The following is a 16524-nucleotide window of genomic DNA, read 5'->3' as shown; positions in this document are numbered from 1 at the left end:
GGCCCATATTGGAATATGCAGCACCGGTTTGGAACCCACACCGGGTCAAGCACATCAAGAAATTAGAGAAAGTGCAAAGGTTTGTGACAAGGTTAGTTCCAGAGCTAAGGGGAATGTTCTATGAAGAATGGTTAAGGGAAATCAGCCTGACGACACTGGAGGACAGGAGGGTTAGAGGAGACATGATAACGACATACAAAATACGATGTGGAATAGACAAGGTGAACAGACAGGATGTTCCAGAGAAGGGACACAGAAACAAGGGGTCACACTTTGAAGTTGAAGACTCAGATGAGTTAAAGGGATGTTAGGAAGTATTTCTTCAGTCATAGAGTAGTCAGGAAGTGGAATAGTCTAGCAAGTGATGTAGTGGAGGCAGAAATCATACATAGCTTTAAGACGAGGTATGATAAAGCTCACGGAGCAGGGAGAGAGAGGACCTAGTAGCATTCAATGAAGAGGTGGGCCAGGAGCTGAGTATCGACCCCTGCAACCACAGTTAGGTGAGTACAGTTCAGCGAGTACACACGTGTGCACACACAAGCACACATGTGACAACAATATGCAAGGAAGCAGAGGAGAGGTTTATTCCCAAAGGCAAAAGACATAATGAGAGGGCCAGGTTGAGCCCTTGTTTTACCCAGAGGTATAGAGAGACTAAAATAAAGTGTACTAGAGAATGGAAGACATACAGAAAGCAAATGACCCAGGAGAGAGCAATAAATGAACATGCACAGGTAAGGAGGGAGGCCCAATGACAATACGAAAATGACATAGCAAAAGGCAAGTCTGACCCGAAGCTGTTGTACAGTCACATCAGGAAGAAAACAACGGTCGAAGACCAGGTAATTAGGCTGAGGAAGGAAAGAGGGGAGTTTACAAGAAAAGACCTTGAAGTTTTTGAGGAGCTCAACATGAGATTGAAAGAAGTATTCACAGTGGAGACAGAAAGGACCCCAGAAAGACAAGAGAGGTGGGATACACCAGTAAGTGCTGGACACGATACATCCAAGGAGGTGGTGAAGAGGCTGCTAAGCAAACTAGATATCTCAAAGGCGATGGAGCCAGATAACATCTCAACAGGGGTCCTGAGAGAGGGAGCAGAGGCGCTCTGTGTACCACTAACAACAGTCTTCAACACATCTATTGAAACAAGGCTACTACTTGAGGTATGGAAGACAGCAGATGTAGTCCCAATTTTTAAAAAATGGGACAGACATGCAGCATTAAATGACAGACCAGTGTCACTGACATGTATACAAAGTCATGGAGAAGATTATCAGAAGAGTGGTGGACCATCCAAAAAGGTATGAGCTTATAAACAACAACCAGCAAGGATTCAGAGACTGGGAATCCTGTGTCACAAACCTACTAGAGTTCTATGAAAAAGTGACAGCAGCAAGACAAGAAAGAGAGGGGGGGGGGGTAGATTGCATTTTCTTGGACTGTTATGGCCTCTTGTCTCTGTTGGTGATAATACAAAATAAGAACATAAGAAAGAAGGAATACTGCAGCAGGCCTACTGGCCCATGCAAAGCAGATCCATGTCACCCCTCGGCTTAGACCAGTGACCCACTTAGTCAGGTCACATCCACTGAAAGAAAGAGCACGACATCTGAACCAGTAGCACAAGCTAGTCAGGTCCAACTTACACCCACACCCACTCATGCATTTATCTAACCTATTTTTACTTTCCTCTTAAAATGTGAGAGTTAATATGACATGACATCAGTGAATCTGGAGTTTACCTGGAGAGAGTTCCGGGGGTCAACGCCTCCGCGGCCCGGTCTGTGACCAGGCCGCCTGGTGGATCAGAGCCTGATCAACCAGGCTGTTGCTGCTGGCTGCACGCAAACCAACGTACGAGCCACAGCCCGGCTGGTCAGGAACCGACTTTAGGTGCTTGTCCAGTGCCAGCTTGAAGACTGCCAGGGGTCTGTTGGTAATCCCCCTTATGTATGCTGGGAGGCAGTTGAACAGTCTCGGCCCCCTGACACTTATTGTATGGTCTCTTAACGTGCTAGTGACACCCCTGCTTTTCATTGGGGGGATGTTGCATCGTCTGCCAAGTCTTTTGCTTTCGTAGTGAGTGATTTTCGTGTGCAAGTTTGGTACTAGTCCCTCTAGGATTTTCCAGGTGTATATAATCATGTATCTCTCCCTCCTGCGTTCCAGGGAATACAGGTTTAGGAACCTCAAGCGCTCCCAGTAATTGAGGTGTTTTATCTCCGTTATGCGCGCCGTGAAGGTTCTCTGTACATTTTCTAGGTCAGCAATTTCACCTGCCTTGAAAGGTGCTGTTAGTGTGCAGCAATATTCCAGCCTAGATAGAACAGGTGACCTGAAGAGTGTCATCATGGGCTTGGCCTCCCTAGTTTTGAAGGTTCTCATTATCCATCCTGTCATTTTTCTAGCAGATGCAATTGATACAATGTTATGGTCCTTGAAGGTGAGATCCTCCGACATGATCACTCCCAGGTCTTTGACGTTGGTGTTTCGCTCTATTTTGTGGCCAGAATTTGTTTTGTACTCTGAGGAAGATTTAATTTCCTCGTGTTTACCATATCTGAGTAATTGAAATTTCTCATCGTTGAACTTCATATTGTTTTCTGCAGCCCACGGAAAGATTTGGTTGATGTCTGCCTGGAGCCTTGCAGTGTCTGCAATGGAAGACACTGTCATGCAGATTTGGGTGTTTGCCATGCTATTTGCTCTAGCTGGAGCTCAATTGAACTGGTGCTCCCACAAGGTACTAAATGGTCCCCAGTTTTTTTTATAGTGTGCACACTGAGTGCACAGACCCATTCCTTCATGTCTAGGCGAATCAGACCTATCGCGGCAAATTTGAAGGAATGAAAAATAAAACGTTGATCTACGTTTGGAGCCTGCCACAAGTGAACATAGATCTACGTGTGGACAGTTTAGAGGTTAATGAGTTTTGGTTTAAGCAAGTTTTTAGCAGCATTATTTTGTTAAAGATTTATGCAATACAAACAATGGGACAAGGACATTCCACCTAAGACACTTTGCTTCTTAAAGAGGCACGTTACTTCCCTGGGAATTGTAACCTTTAAATAGTTAAAGAAATAATTTAGGCTTAATATATAGATGTAAAATATTAAAGCTCCTATAATATCCTTCTTGTAGTATTCCTTCATTAGTATTATAACAAAACTTCTTGCTCTTTCACGTTTCTTATGTACACTGTAAATTTATTAGCTAACAGTTATTATTCATTTTTCTTTTAATAAATGCAGCTTGTTCGAAGTGGACATTTTGACAAGGTTAGTGCTTATAACTATGTAAATCATTTAATACAATTGTATATTTATAGTATATTCAGTACAGCCATATCTCCGTCTATGACTTCCTGACTTAAGGATTTCTTATCTTACATTCACATTAACATCCATATTATAACCTGCACTATAGATTTTTGAACTTAGGTCAGAATTTGCTATGGATATCAACAAATTTTAGTGATCTGTTATCTGTGCAATCCCATGTTCTTGCAGTAATTTTGCTGGAAATCTGCACTCATACTGCCAAGTTGCTAAGCATTTTATACTAGATATAATGGTAATTTAGATAAAATGTTAATTGTTTATAAAGTTTGTAAATGCTTATACACACCTAGAATATTTGTTGAGGATTAGTAACAAACTTCTAACCAGTGTTGTAAATTAAATAAATCTTTATTTATGATTAGAGTTGCTGACGTGAGCAAGGCCATGCCACATTGTCTCAGCCCAACATTTGTTATTGTTGACACATCACTACTCAGTTCTTAACCCTTTTAGTGGCTGTCATGTAAAACTATATCATTAAGGTTAACGACCTTCACATAGTTCTACATCATGAGCTCAGCTCACTCAGATAAGCTGTGAGCAGTAAATTTTGCCCTAGATATGAGAGAATGGGTCTGTGCAGTGAGTGTGCCCAGTATAAAAAAAAAAAAAATGCCCTACTCAGAGCAAGATGGAAAAAAGCAAAACTGACCGTGTGTATGGTTTAAAATAGGTGTTTTCTCAAATGGTTATGGTTTTATTGGCTCTTTTGGTATCATTGATAGAAGACATACTACTGTAATAATTATTTTGGTTGGTTTCAGGACCACAAGTTGCTTGAAATTGAGCTCAAAGCAGCAGAAATATTAAATTTTTTGCCTATTTTCCTGAGGATGGGTAAGGCTTCCCTTCACCCCCTAATCTGTTTTATGAATTTTTAATGTCTGATTCAATTAATGGGGCACTGTAAACCATAACCAATCATTCCTGGTTATATTTAATTACCTGACAAATATATTAAATCTTCTATTTTGTGTGATTGTGAATTCAACGTGGAAGGCAAGTAATATAGGAAAGGACTGGGTATGTGATTAATGAACAGATAAAATATTGTTTTAGTGCCAGGAATAAGAACATAAGAAAGGAGGAACACTGCAGGAGGCCTGTTGGCCCATACTAGGTAGGTCCTTTACAATTCATCCCACTAACAAAACATTTGACCAACCCAATTTTCAATGCTACCCAAGAAATAAGCTCTGATGTGCAAGTCCCACTCAAATCCAACCCCTCCCACTCATGTACTTATCCAACCTAAATTTGAAACTACCCAAAGTCCTAGCCTCAATAACCCAACTAGGTACGTTGTTTATTTTGGACTGTTTTTAATTGGGTATTTTTTTTACTTTTGTTCAAAATTGGCCAAATTATCAACTTCTGTGTACTTTATATGAGCAGTTTCTTTTGTTCAGTCAATAGAATGGAAGGCATACTAGCAAAAGGGCTAAGAATTTGGTCAAATGGAGCAATGGAATTGGCTTAAAATAGGTCTCGGTGGGCGAAATTGCCAATGTGCAAATTGTAATCAAACCACTAACTTTGCGCCTGCATAATTTTGTAAGTTTTCAATCAAATTTCATAATTTTGGTGTCATTACCTTCAGAAAAGATTCTCTATCATTTCAGAAAAAAAAAAAAATTTCAGGGGTCTAGACAGTGAAATGATTAAGGTACTTCACATGCATTGTATTGATGAATGCTTAAGCTGGAAATAACTGGTAATGAATATATATTCCAAAATATTTCTCCCTTTGCTAGGAGAAAGAGGAAAATGTTAACTGAGGCATGTAACAACTGAATGTAAGTTGAAATTTGTAAGATTACCTGACATTTTGCATGTTTATTAAACAGACCAATAGTATTCAGGGGGTTTCTCATGCTTGTGGTTGTCTACTAGCATACTACACATGTTTAGTTAATTTCAGTTTTTATATACTGTATGCTTCATTTTGTAATTTGTTTTGGTTTTTGTACAGGATAACAAGGTTGGAGACTTGTCACCCCAAGATACATCAAATGTTGCTCTTCCTCCAACAAGGCAAACTCGCTCTGAATTTGCATGCTGCTCTCGTTGGATCTCCTCATCTACAATGTAGTCCAGCTGGAAACTTATGGCTAGCAATGGTGTGTTGTTGATGTATCAGTTGTGTTGATTTCCTTTATTATAATGAATGACTTAAGTTGGAGGAAAAGCAACATTGATAAGTCTTGGGAGACAATGGAATAAAAGCAGGAAGAGGGCAATGTGTAGATAAAAATGGGTTATTTTGGTGGAGGAATATATAGAGTACCCCACTTGATGGCAAAGCAATTGAAACATATCTAGTTAATTCCATACTTCCTCTTGTAATTTACTTTTATATATATATATATATATATATATTTACAGGATAGCAAGGTTGGAGACCTATCTCCCCAAGATGTATCAAATGTTTCTCTTCCTCCCACGAGGGAAACTCGCTCAGACTTCGCATGCTGCTCTCGTTGGATTTCTTCGTCTTCAACGTAGCCAAGCTGGGAACTTTGGATATGCGGTGATGTGTTGTTGGAAGTTGAATACTCGGTTATAGTACCAAACATTGCTGACAGCATATAGTTTCATGAAGAAATTTTAACATTGATAAATGTTGAAAGTTTTATTATTATTATTATATAACAGGTTTAATTTCCTCTCATTTTATTTAAATATTTTTTTATATACTGAGAGAAGCTTTGAATTAATGGTAATTTTGATGTAACATCCTTGAAATGATGTAAACATTCTGAAAGTTGTATTTACAATATCTAGTGATTGCATGAGATTTGTGTGGTTGATTATCAGTTAGAAATTGTTTTAGAAGACAAAACTATAGCTGGAGTTCATCATTGAAGTTATAGGATAAATTTATTATTTAAAGTCTTGAAGATTACACTGCAGAACTCAGACACATTTTGAAAAACCCTTGACTTAAAAAATGTATAGTCTGAGGGCTAAATACACTGGAAGCATAATACACTAGGTGAATTTGCTGTTTTGTAAAGTAATAAGTTAGTTAAGTGGTGCTTATCACTATACAATACTTATTTTCAATAACTGTGGGTTAACTACCAGTATTTAATATTTCCTTATGCTGTGAAATCTCAAAGCAGTATCAAGTACCAGGGAAATTATTAAATTTCTTATACCAAGAATAATAAGGACTGCTTTCCTGTTGATTGTATTTATACAGCGTTAAATACGAGTGTGCGTTAATCTTTTTTTTATTATATTTCTGCTGTTAAATGTGCATTGAAGTCTGTTGTAAAATTACTAAGTATCTCCAGTAAGTAATTTTGATTTCAATTAGTATTAATAACATATCTCTTATGTTGTCAGACGTTACTTAAAAATCACACACACACACACACACACACACACACGCACAGCATTTTTAGGTATATTTATAATCTGGCTGTGATAAGATACTGAAGTGCAGTATTCCAATGTTGTCAGCAGTACTTCAGGGTGATCATAAGGTCACACAAGTACACCACACAAGATGTACGTTTCATTGTTGTACAATCATCACTGATATTGTGTGTACCATATTTATGTTGAAGTGCATTGTGTAAATACCTAATATTCAAATTATTTCTTATTATTTATAGATCTTTATTTTTTTACTTTAAGAGTTTTAGTTTTATTTCTTACATATTATTTATATTAAAAATATAATTTTGTTCTACCTTAAGTATGGCCAGTGTACTTACTTTATTCAGCATTATTTCAGTCTTTGGGCTTCATGGTATGGATGCTTATGATGTCACAGCTTAAATAAGTCATGGTTATGAAATACAAGGATAATTATGGAGGGATTATTTATTTTTGGAATAAATTTGTTTGTTTCACTAAGATTGTGCAATCTGAAGCACTGGAGCTCTTACACTTTTATTTTAAAGAGAGATTTCCACTTATTGTACTTGTGCACATAAAAGAAAAATCAGGTTGGGTTAAAACTCAACTTTCCTACCTTTGAATTCTGGTGATGAAAGTAATTGTGAAATTAAGTGTTCCATTGTTGTCTGTACCATAGTATATGAAGGTAATTACCGGTCAGTGATAAATAATTCTTTTACATTCTTATTTTCAGGCTTAACATCAAAATTAGCTACTTAAACACCTTTTAGAACAAATGTGAAAAAGTCTGAGTAACATACATTGAATAGTATGAAAGTATTACAACTCAAATATTTTTGGTCTAGTTAGAGAACCTTTTTCAGTCTTGTATTAGTAACCTTGATGTTACAAAAGAACAAGAACCACAGTTATACATTTACACATATTTACTTTGTGTACACACAAAATGGAGATGGGTTCAAGTGTTCCATTGGATAAACAAAAACTGGTTAAAAGACAGAAAGCCTGATACAGTATTTGATAGATGTGAACAGTCTACTGCTAGGCTTTTCAAAACTCATGGTAAATGCTAAACATAATGTAGTAGGGTGTAAGGGAAAGGAGGCTGGAGATGCTGTATTATATGCAAGGATTACTGCAATGATTTATGCAAGGTTGGCAAAAGTGAAGACTGTCTTCAAGGTACTTGAACAAGGAATAATTAAAGATATGCAAGACCAGCCTTTTACTATACTGTACAGTGTTAGCATGAGGCCCCTTTCTTACATAAAACCTGGAGGGACTGTAGAACATTTAAACACTTGACACTAGATTAATAATGGAGCAAAGGGCATTAACTACTTGCATAGAAAGAATAAAAACTGAAATTTGATCACTAGTGGAGCAAATAATCCCATCAAAGCCAGCAGTTCTTAACCAAGAAGGGGTGAGAGTAATTTCCAGGGAAACATGAACTTGGAGCAAAAATAAGGAATGTGTTGTGTATTTGCGATATGCTTCTTAAAAAAGAAATTACTTTTAACCATTCAAGACCCTTACAGGTCAAGCACTTGGTTATGATTATAATAATAAAATTAACTACATATTCAAAAGAGTAGGAATGAAAACTAGTTTCTCAGTTTTCCTATTTAAATAATTTTTTTTTAGGTTTTCACATTTAAATTATATATGAAAGGGGAGGGAAGACATCAAGATGAAGACCAATTGCCATAGGGGGCATGACCCAAAATAGGCTAAGAACCACTGTCCTAAGCCGTTTTTGGTATTTTACCGTGACTTAATGCTATTGCTTAATCAACTGTGACAGTATAAGGTGAACCTATGGCCCTGACTGTCACGATTCTGCAGACTTTTCAATATTTCATTTTTGTTCATACATCAAAATACTGTATAGTTTTTCATTTATGCATTATTGCATTGTTGAAGTATGGCATAGCTGACAAGTGGTTAAAAATCTAGGTATAGCAAAAGGAGACTTTTATTAATACTACATTTCACATACACAAGACTATCACGCATTTAATAAAGCCTCGCATGTGATATGGCATATAATAAGGTTTCCATTTGCTATAAGTGTCTTTAACCATTATTGCATTAATTTTTGCTAATACTGTAATTGGCTAAATATGATTAAAGACATTAACCTAGCCTAAATAGCATAGAGAAATGTGTGACATATAAAGTAAAAAGCCTTTGTTGGTGTTAAGGCAGGTTGAAAGAGTCAGAGGTGATATAATCATGACATACAAGATACTTAGCAGTATGACAGTTCCTTCCTAATGGAAGGACCGAGTCAAAACACAAATTGAAATTTAATACAGTGATTCCTCGAGTTAAGATTTACCCTCAAAGGACTCTAGTTTTGAGTTGCACTGAAAATATTGAGATGCGATACACATTTGTGATTTAATTATGCCATCTTTTGTATTATCAAGTCATTGTTGACCCTAAAGTGTGCCATAAACAAGCAATTTTTTGGAAGATCAAAAAAAAATTGTGAAAAAAAAAAAAAGATGCAGGGGTTAGAATTAGTAAGTGAATGATACTTTCCCCAACCACCCTTCTCTATTATCAAACAAAAGGACATACAGGGTGTTCAAGAGGCTGACAAATCTAAGCTAGTGAAAAAAGCAAGAGAAATTATCAGATGGAAAAAACCGTTATTGTGGCTAAGAGCAGCAGATGAATGTAGATACAAAGCCTGCAATTTATATCTGAGCGTGCAAGTTCAAGGTACACTTTCCAGAATAAATTATTGTAAAACCACATATTTTGATGTTTGAGTTACAATAGTTTTGAGGTGTGATAAGTGTTCTGGAATGGATTAATATACTAACCCAAGGGACCACTGTACTCAAATGAGTAACATATTAGAAAGTTTTTTAACATCATGATTGTGATGTGGAACAGTATAGGATGTGAAGTATAAAACATACATGAATGTAATAGTAGATACAATAGAATGTAAAGTAGAAAAAAACTGCACCAGATGATTGATCATAAAGAAATGGACTGAGAAACTAGAACTGAAGTCCAGCAAATACAAATAAGCATACAGTATTTATACATGGTCTTAGGCACTGGGGTACAGCCCCTGCCTATGGTTGAAATTAAGTATATGCTGATGAACACATGAGGATTGCTTAACTAAACAGAATAAGATACCTGTCATATATTTTTGAACAGTCTTGAAGCTGTCTCAAGGGTAAGACTGACTACACAAGAAACAGCCAAGTCACATAAGACAGTACAGTGTACCAGACAGCCTGCCAACCAAGAAGGTTGCAACATTGGCAGGAATGGAGATGCCACAGTTTAAACTAGAACCACTGTATGACCAGTATAGGTTTAGTGCTTGGTTATTACTATAAACTAAAACCTTGACCTAACACCCCTATGAGAGAGAGAAACTAGGGAAACATGATTGCAACATAATACTCAGGACACATCAGCAGCAACCAGGAGTAAAAACTAGTGTCATTAATGGAGGAAGTGTTAGGATGGGCAAGGGTAATAGTTCAAGGACTACCATACTTCCTATTCTCAAACATGTGAATAACTTACCAGAAAGGGCTTTTAATATTCAAGAATACTAAGATAAACATTGCTTCCAGGGAGATTGAGACAGGTTACAGTAGCAATCAAACCAGTGGCTGCTGGAATTTAGTCTAAATTAGTGTAAAGTTATGCAAGAAGGAAAAAGGAGAAACTGGAGATGGAATACAAACTGGGAGGAAAGAAACTGCTACATTGGTGAACAAAAAAATATTGGGGCATAAACATTACTTAGTACATATGTCCTGAGAAACACGCCACCAGTTTTCGGGGCGTTAATGTTACTTAGTACATGTGTCCTGAGAAACACACCAACAGTTTTACTTTGGCAGCCAGTTTAATGCTAGGAAAAGTAATAGTCTTAAAAAACCTCAGTGAAGAAACCTTTAATGGATTATAAATTATGTCAGGCTCATCTTGGAATACACAGTACCAGGTCTCACCTTTTCAAGTACAGTATATTCAGAAGCCTAAAAATGTCCAAAAGTTTTTGAAACCAAAATAGTCGCAGAGCTGAATAGGTTGTTGTATGAGGAAAGACTAGAAGTAAATCTACTGACACCGGAAAAGAGAACCGGGAAATATGTGACTAGTAGACTATAAGATAGAAAGAATTGATAGGGTGGATAGAGATTTTTTTGACAATCCAGTAACAAAGGGCCATAGAAACTTTTTTGAATTCAATTCAAAGTTTATTCTCTATAAGGATTACAATGCTGAGTTTACAGAATTTGGTTATTGTGTGGTTTACATGTAGTAAAGTACTAATTACAGAGGGTGCCACTAGAACACCTAGCATGGCTAGGCATTTCGGGCAGACTTAGATTAATTCTCATCAGTCACAAAGATGTTGGGAAGTACTTTTTTAGTGTCAGGGTGGTAAGGAAGTTGAATAAACTGACTATGGAGGTAAACTCCATACATAGCTTTATTAGTGGGTATAAGAAGTCTTGATAGGCCAAGTTCTAATAATGTCCTTCAAAGAGGTACAAAAGGTGGAGCTAACACAAGTCACTAAGTACAGGCATGAGAATTAAGAAAGGTGCTAAAGTGGATGCAAGAATACCTAGAGAATAGAATAGACTGTGGTATCAGTGGCCATGAATAACTTCTCATATGAAACAAACAAAAAAGATTACTAGAGAAGCCATGGAATTGAATCCTGATAGTCAAGAGGATGAGAAGAAAAGGGAGCAAGAGGATTGGATATAGAATATAGCATGGGAGAGGAGACACTGCAAACTTGAAATAAAAAGATCTATGAATAACCATTACACCAAGCATATCACTGAAAGTACATATCAATTGTGTAACCTCAGCAGTCTATGCTGAACTAGCTAACCTAGGAACTGCTTTCATGAACCTTAACAACAAATCATTTAGGATACTGTATGAAACTTGCAAAAGGCCCATCATATGCATTGCCATTATCAAAGTCTGTATCTGATCAAGCATATAAAGTAAGATAAAGTACTGCTAGAAGATTCAAAGGTTCAAGACAAGATTGGTAGTGGAACTCAATAACCCTATAAATTAGTAAAACCAAGGAAACGTGATTTAAAAAAAAAAAAAAAAAAAAAAAAAAAAAAGACCATACAAGTGCTGGAACAGGTTGTTTAAAATGCAAGAAAGAACGAGGAAACATTAAAGGCAGCTAAACGCAAATGAGCTAGGGATGCTAATTTTTTTTTTTTTTTTTTTTTTTTTTTTTTTTACTCTCGGGGTAGAAAGTTAAACTAGGTAAAGAAGTGGTCGAGGCAGACACCATACAGTTTCAAGAGTTGACATAATCGATCCCTGGAGGCCAGGCATCCATAAAACACATCAGTAGTATGTGGAGCCTGGAGCTGTGACTTAATCCTGGCAAACATTAATAAATTAGTAAACACAAACTCAGCAATGAAGATGGCACACAAGTTTAGCACTGCTGCTGTAACTACTAGAAAATTACTGATAGATATACATTACTGTACTCTCCATTATGCACACTGCATACATGTGTGCTGTATAATTAAAACAAACTTCTTGCATGCGAGCACCAGAATTTAAATGCATTTTGATATTGCATAGCAACATGTAACATTGTGTTCTCTCATTAGAAGAGGGAGAAACACTTATGGTATATTCGCCATTTTTATTTGTAGTTGCTTATAAAAAGTGATTATTTTTGTTGTTGTTTTTGACACTTATACTTCAAATGTGTGTGTGTGTATCTTTCCTTCATGTAACATAGAACAGCTGAGGTTGAAGTTCTGCCATTAGTCTCATGGGTTGTGCATCTCCATTTTATATTTTCTCATATTTCTGCTATTTTTTTTCTTCTGGTCTTCAGTTTTTTTTTTTTTTTTTTTTTTTGTGCTATATCCTGATTTTGTTAATTATATTATGATATAAATGAAGTTAGCAAAAGCATTTTTAGCAATGATCAATGTCAGTTCCTACAAAGATTACTATTGCTAACCTTTTGTGATGGTTTTATTTGTTAGAATATGCTTAGTATTCAGGCAACTAGGTAACTGTTTATTACATTTTGTTGACTGAAGGTATGGCACAGTATCAGCAGAGGTTGTGCTTAATTTTCTCTGCTATTTTTCCTTGAAATAGCAGATACTGTCTTTACTATATTCTAGTCATGTGATATAGTTAGTATCAGTACACTGATCTGTATTGTCTTGTATTGAAGAATGTAATGGATGATGCAGATATTGAGGTATATTATTTACATGTTTTTCAGTGCCTCTGAATATATTAATGGACTTAATAATGTCTCGCAAGACTGCAAATTTAGAGCTACCCCTCTTTGATATATAGTAGAAATGTGCTTGTGTTTTTTATGAGACTGATGTTTGTTAAGGATATATTATTGCAAACTTCTCATCCCTCCTTGCTCTCTCCTTCAATCTCTGCTTCTCTACTCTTCACTTCCTCTTCATTCTCTTAATTTTATTCTTCCTCCTCCTAATAGTGAAAGATATGGATTTATTCCTACATACACATGAGTGTAGCAGTAATGCATTACTTCTCATGATGAACGAGGTTTGCTCAGACTCAAGTTTTCTTATTATTGTACGGTGTGAAATTTGTTTTCTTAAGACTCAGGAGGATACCATTCCTGTGAATGGAGAGAGCATAAATTATCTAACCTAGTGACAAAAAAAAAAAAAAAAAAAAAAAAAAAAGGCAAGATTTTTACATAACTTATTTGGTGAGAGACTTCTACATTATTACAGTACGTTGGGTAGATACACTGTAATGGAAATCGAAAAATGCACTACAGTATACAAGTTTTAATAGTGCTTCTGGCAGGTAAAATAAATATACTGTAATAATGTATAATTTTTGTCAGTTTGTCAGAATAAAAAATATACATTCATGGTCATACAGTATTGTGATTGCAAAAATTATGAAGTACTGTAATTTTTTTTTTTTTTTTTTTGTGTAGATTATTGTATTCATAAAGTGTACAGTAGCTGTATTATGCATCTCCATTAAAACTTGGTATATTTTTAAATTTTTTCTGAAAAGTTGCAGGAGTTGAAATTTTGAGCTGGAAAGATCATAATGATTTTTAGTTTTGTGCAGCTACAGGTAGTTTATAAATGTTTTTTCTTAAGCAGTAGTATCTTAAATTAATAATTCTCCTAAGATAGTGAGGGCACTGGTTTTGTACTTAGGCATCTGTAAATGAATCTTTCAGTGTAAAAGATGCTCTCTCTTCATTTTACAGTGTAATAGTGACTATGTTTTGGGCCTGTGGCCATTTCTTAGTATCAAGTATATGAACCGGCAAGTGAAAGTGTATTCAACATGCTGAGTGTTTATTTTTTTAATTGAAGAAGCATATTAATTATGTTAGTATCAATTGATTTCTGTGAACTCTGTATATCACATTCCAGTGTTACCATTATCCATTAATGTTAATTTCTTCGACTTTGCAAAATTTTATTTAGTATCTTGTGTCTGTATTAACTATTCAGTAAAATACTTTTTTTCATTTTAAGATCTCTCTGGAAAATGTTTTTGCTTGTCAGAAGTAACATAATTGAATAATTTTGCACCTAGCTTTTTCAACTTCAATTTTGGGATAAATGTTTGAAATGTGGTGTCAGCATTTCATAGATATAAAATTTATAAATACTGTACTGTATTAATCTGCTATGAAACAGGTAAAGGCATTTACAGTATTGTAGTATTCAACTTGAGCAATATGGTATAGGGAGATGTGCTCAGTGGTACATCATCTGGATGCAAGTCTTGTGTTGAAACAGGACTGTCTTACAGTTAAATATAATACATTCTTTAAGGGCACAAATTTTCAAAAGTTGTATGAACTGTGAATCCTTAACTTGATCTCCCTCATTGCTTATACAGTACATATACAAGGTGGTTAACATAATTGAAATTTTTCGAAAGGTCTATTATTTCACCTAAAAAAATATGCAAATAACTAATAAATATGTAAGAACATGATCCCTTGCTATTTTTTACTTATGATATTGGAAGTATTGATGAAATGTGTCAAACTGCAAGGGTCATTTTACACTGCAGGTGTGGATCATAAACAGCAAAATAGCAGCAGAAATTAAAGTGACTATTGAAAAGGTAGTTAACCCTTTCAGGGTCCCCAGGCCCTCTCCCAGACTTGTTCTCAGGGTCACCCAAATTTCCAAAAAAAGAAAAAAAAATTCTTATCAAAAGATAGAGAATCTTTTCTCGATCAAAATGACACTAAAAGTATGAAATTTGATGGAAAACTTACTGAATTATGCTCTCACAAAATTAGCGGTCTCAACGATGTTTACGCATTGGCAATTTTGCCCACTTTGAGCCCTATTTTCGGCCAATTCAAGTGTACTAGTCGACAAAAATCATAACTATTTTGCTAGAATTTCATTTTTTCTATCGAACGAGTACAAGAAACCACCCATTTACTGATTTCAATTATCCAATACAGTGGTCAGAATTTAGCAATTTTGCCAATTTCACACAAATTTCAAAAGATGTCAGTTTCCAAATAGGGTCTAGAATAAACAAGAAAGACATTCCTGGCACTAAAATAACATTTCCTCTGTTCATCAGTCACGTCCCCATGCCCCTCTTACATTCTTTTGCTTTCCACTTTGAATTTTTATTCTCACAAAATATAGAAGATTTACTGTTATGCAGACTACTGCATTAGTGTAGAAATGGTATAAATAATATCGGCGCACTTGTGAAAGAATATTAGACTCACCAGTTGATGTGTATTGGATGCTTAGCATGATTTGTATACTTTTGAACTTTGGTAAAAATCAAACATTTTTGCTACTTTGAGCTCAATTTCAAGGTACTTTTCATTGTAAAACCAGTCAAAATCATCTCAATTTCTGTAATATGTCTTCCATTCTATAAAATGATACCAGGAAAACTAGAATACAACAATAAATACCATACGAAAATACAGTGCAAAGTCGCTGTTTTAATCCAAAAACACAGTTTTTTTTTCTCATTACGCACTGTGTGCTGCAGGATTTTTTTTTTTTTATACTGCACACACTGACCACATAGACCCATTCTTTCATATGTAGGCCTACCAGCTTTCTCTCACTAGATTTGAGGGCGCTAGAATTTAGGCGTACTAGTGGGGAGCTGATCGTCGAACTCTGCTTCGCCTACATTCAGCCCTCGTTTTATCGAAACTCGATTATGGTGACCAGATTTATTCCGCGGCCTCTCCTGCTACTCTCTCTAGCCTTAACTCTATCCATCACCAAGGATTACGTTTGTGCCTTGGTGCTTTTCGCTCTTCCCCTGTTGAGAGCCTCTATACAGAAGCGAATGTTCCATCCTTGTCTGATCGCCGTGATGCCCATTGCCTTCGCTACTATGTACGCTCTCACGATATACACAATCCTTCCATTTATAGAATGGTCACCGATATTAGTAGACATTCTTTATTCGTTCGCCGCCCCTGTTTGCTCCGTCCCTTATCTCTTCGCCTACATTCATTCTTGTCTTCCCTTCAGTTACCACCTTTATATGTTCATGTAGCATCTCACTTTTTCCTACCCCCCTGGGAAGTTCCAGCTGTTCGGGTCTGTTCTTTCTCACTCCCTTGCTCGAAAGCTCAACTGCCTACGGTGGCTTCCCGCTCTCTTTTTCTTGATCACTTCCACTCCCATTCTCATGCCACCACTGTGTACACAGATGGCTCTAAGTCTTCAGACAGCGTCGGATTTGCAGCAGTGTTTCCGGACAGCGTCGTGCACGG

At 36.2% G+C, this 16524-nt stretch overlaps 1 protein-coding gene across 7 annotated transcripts in view; it reads left to right on the top strand.

Annotated features, from left to right (window-relative positions):
- Window positions 1–14744, top strand: part of LOC128696144 (ras-related protein Rab-30) — a 128990-nt gene extending 114246 nt beyond the window's left edge. For 3 of the 7 annotated variants that reach the window (XM_070094835.1, XM_070094833.1, XM_070094836.1), the window contains 3 exons: window positions 3258–3284; window positions 5320–5467; window positions 5733–14744. In XM_070094835.1, coding sequence (XP_069950936.1) covers window positions 3258–3284; window positions 5320–5439 — 147 coding nt within the window. In that variant the 3' untranslated portion in view covers window positions 5440–5467; window positions 5733–14744. The remainder of the gene's footprint in view (window positions 1–3257; window positions 3285–5319; window positions 5468–5732) is intronic. The other 4 variants (XM_070094834.1, XM_070094839.1, XM_070094837.1 and 1 more) reach the window with 3 other exon arrangements.
- Window positions 14745–16524: the final 1780 nt, after the last annotated feature.

This window comes from Cherax quadricarinatus, chromosome 48, assembly GCF_038502225.1.
Source record: "Cherax quadricarinatus isolate ZL_2023a chromosome 48, ASM3850222v1, whole genome shotgun sequence".
NCBI classification, from domain to species: domain Eukaryota; kingdom Metazoa; phylum Arthropoda; class Malacostraca; order Decapoda; family Parastacidae; genus Cherax; species Cherax quadricarinatus.
The sequence above is the reverse complement of the archived record's forward strand: the minus strand, read 5'-3'. Positions and strand labels throughout refer to the sequence as shown.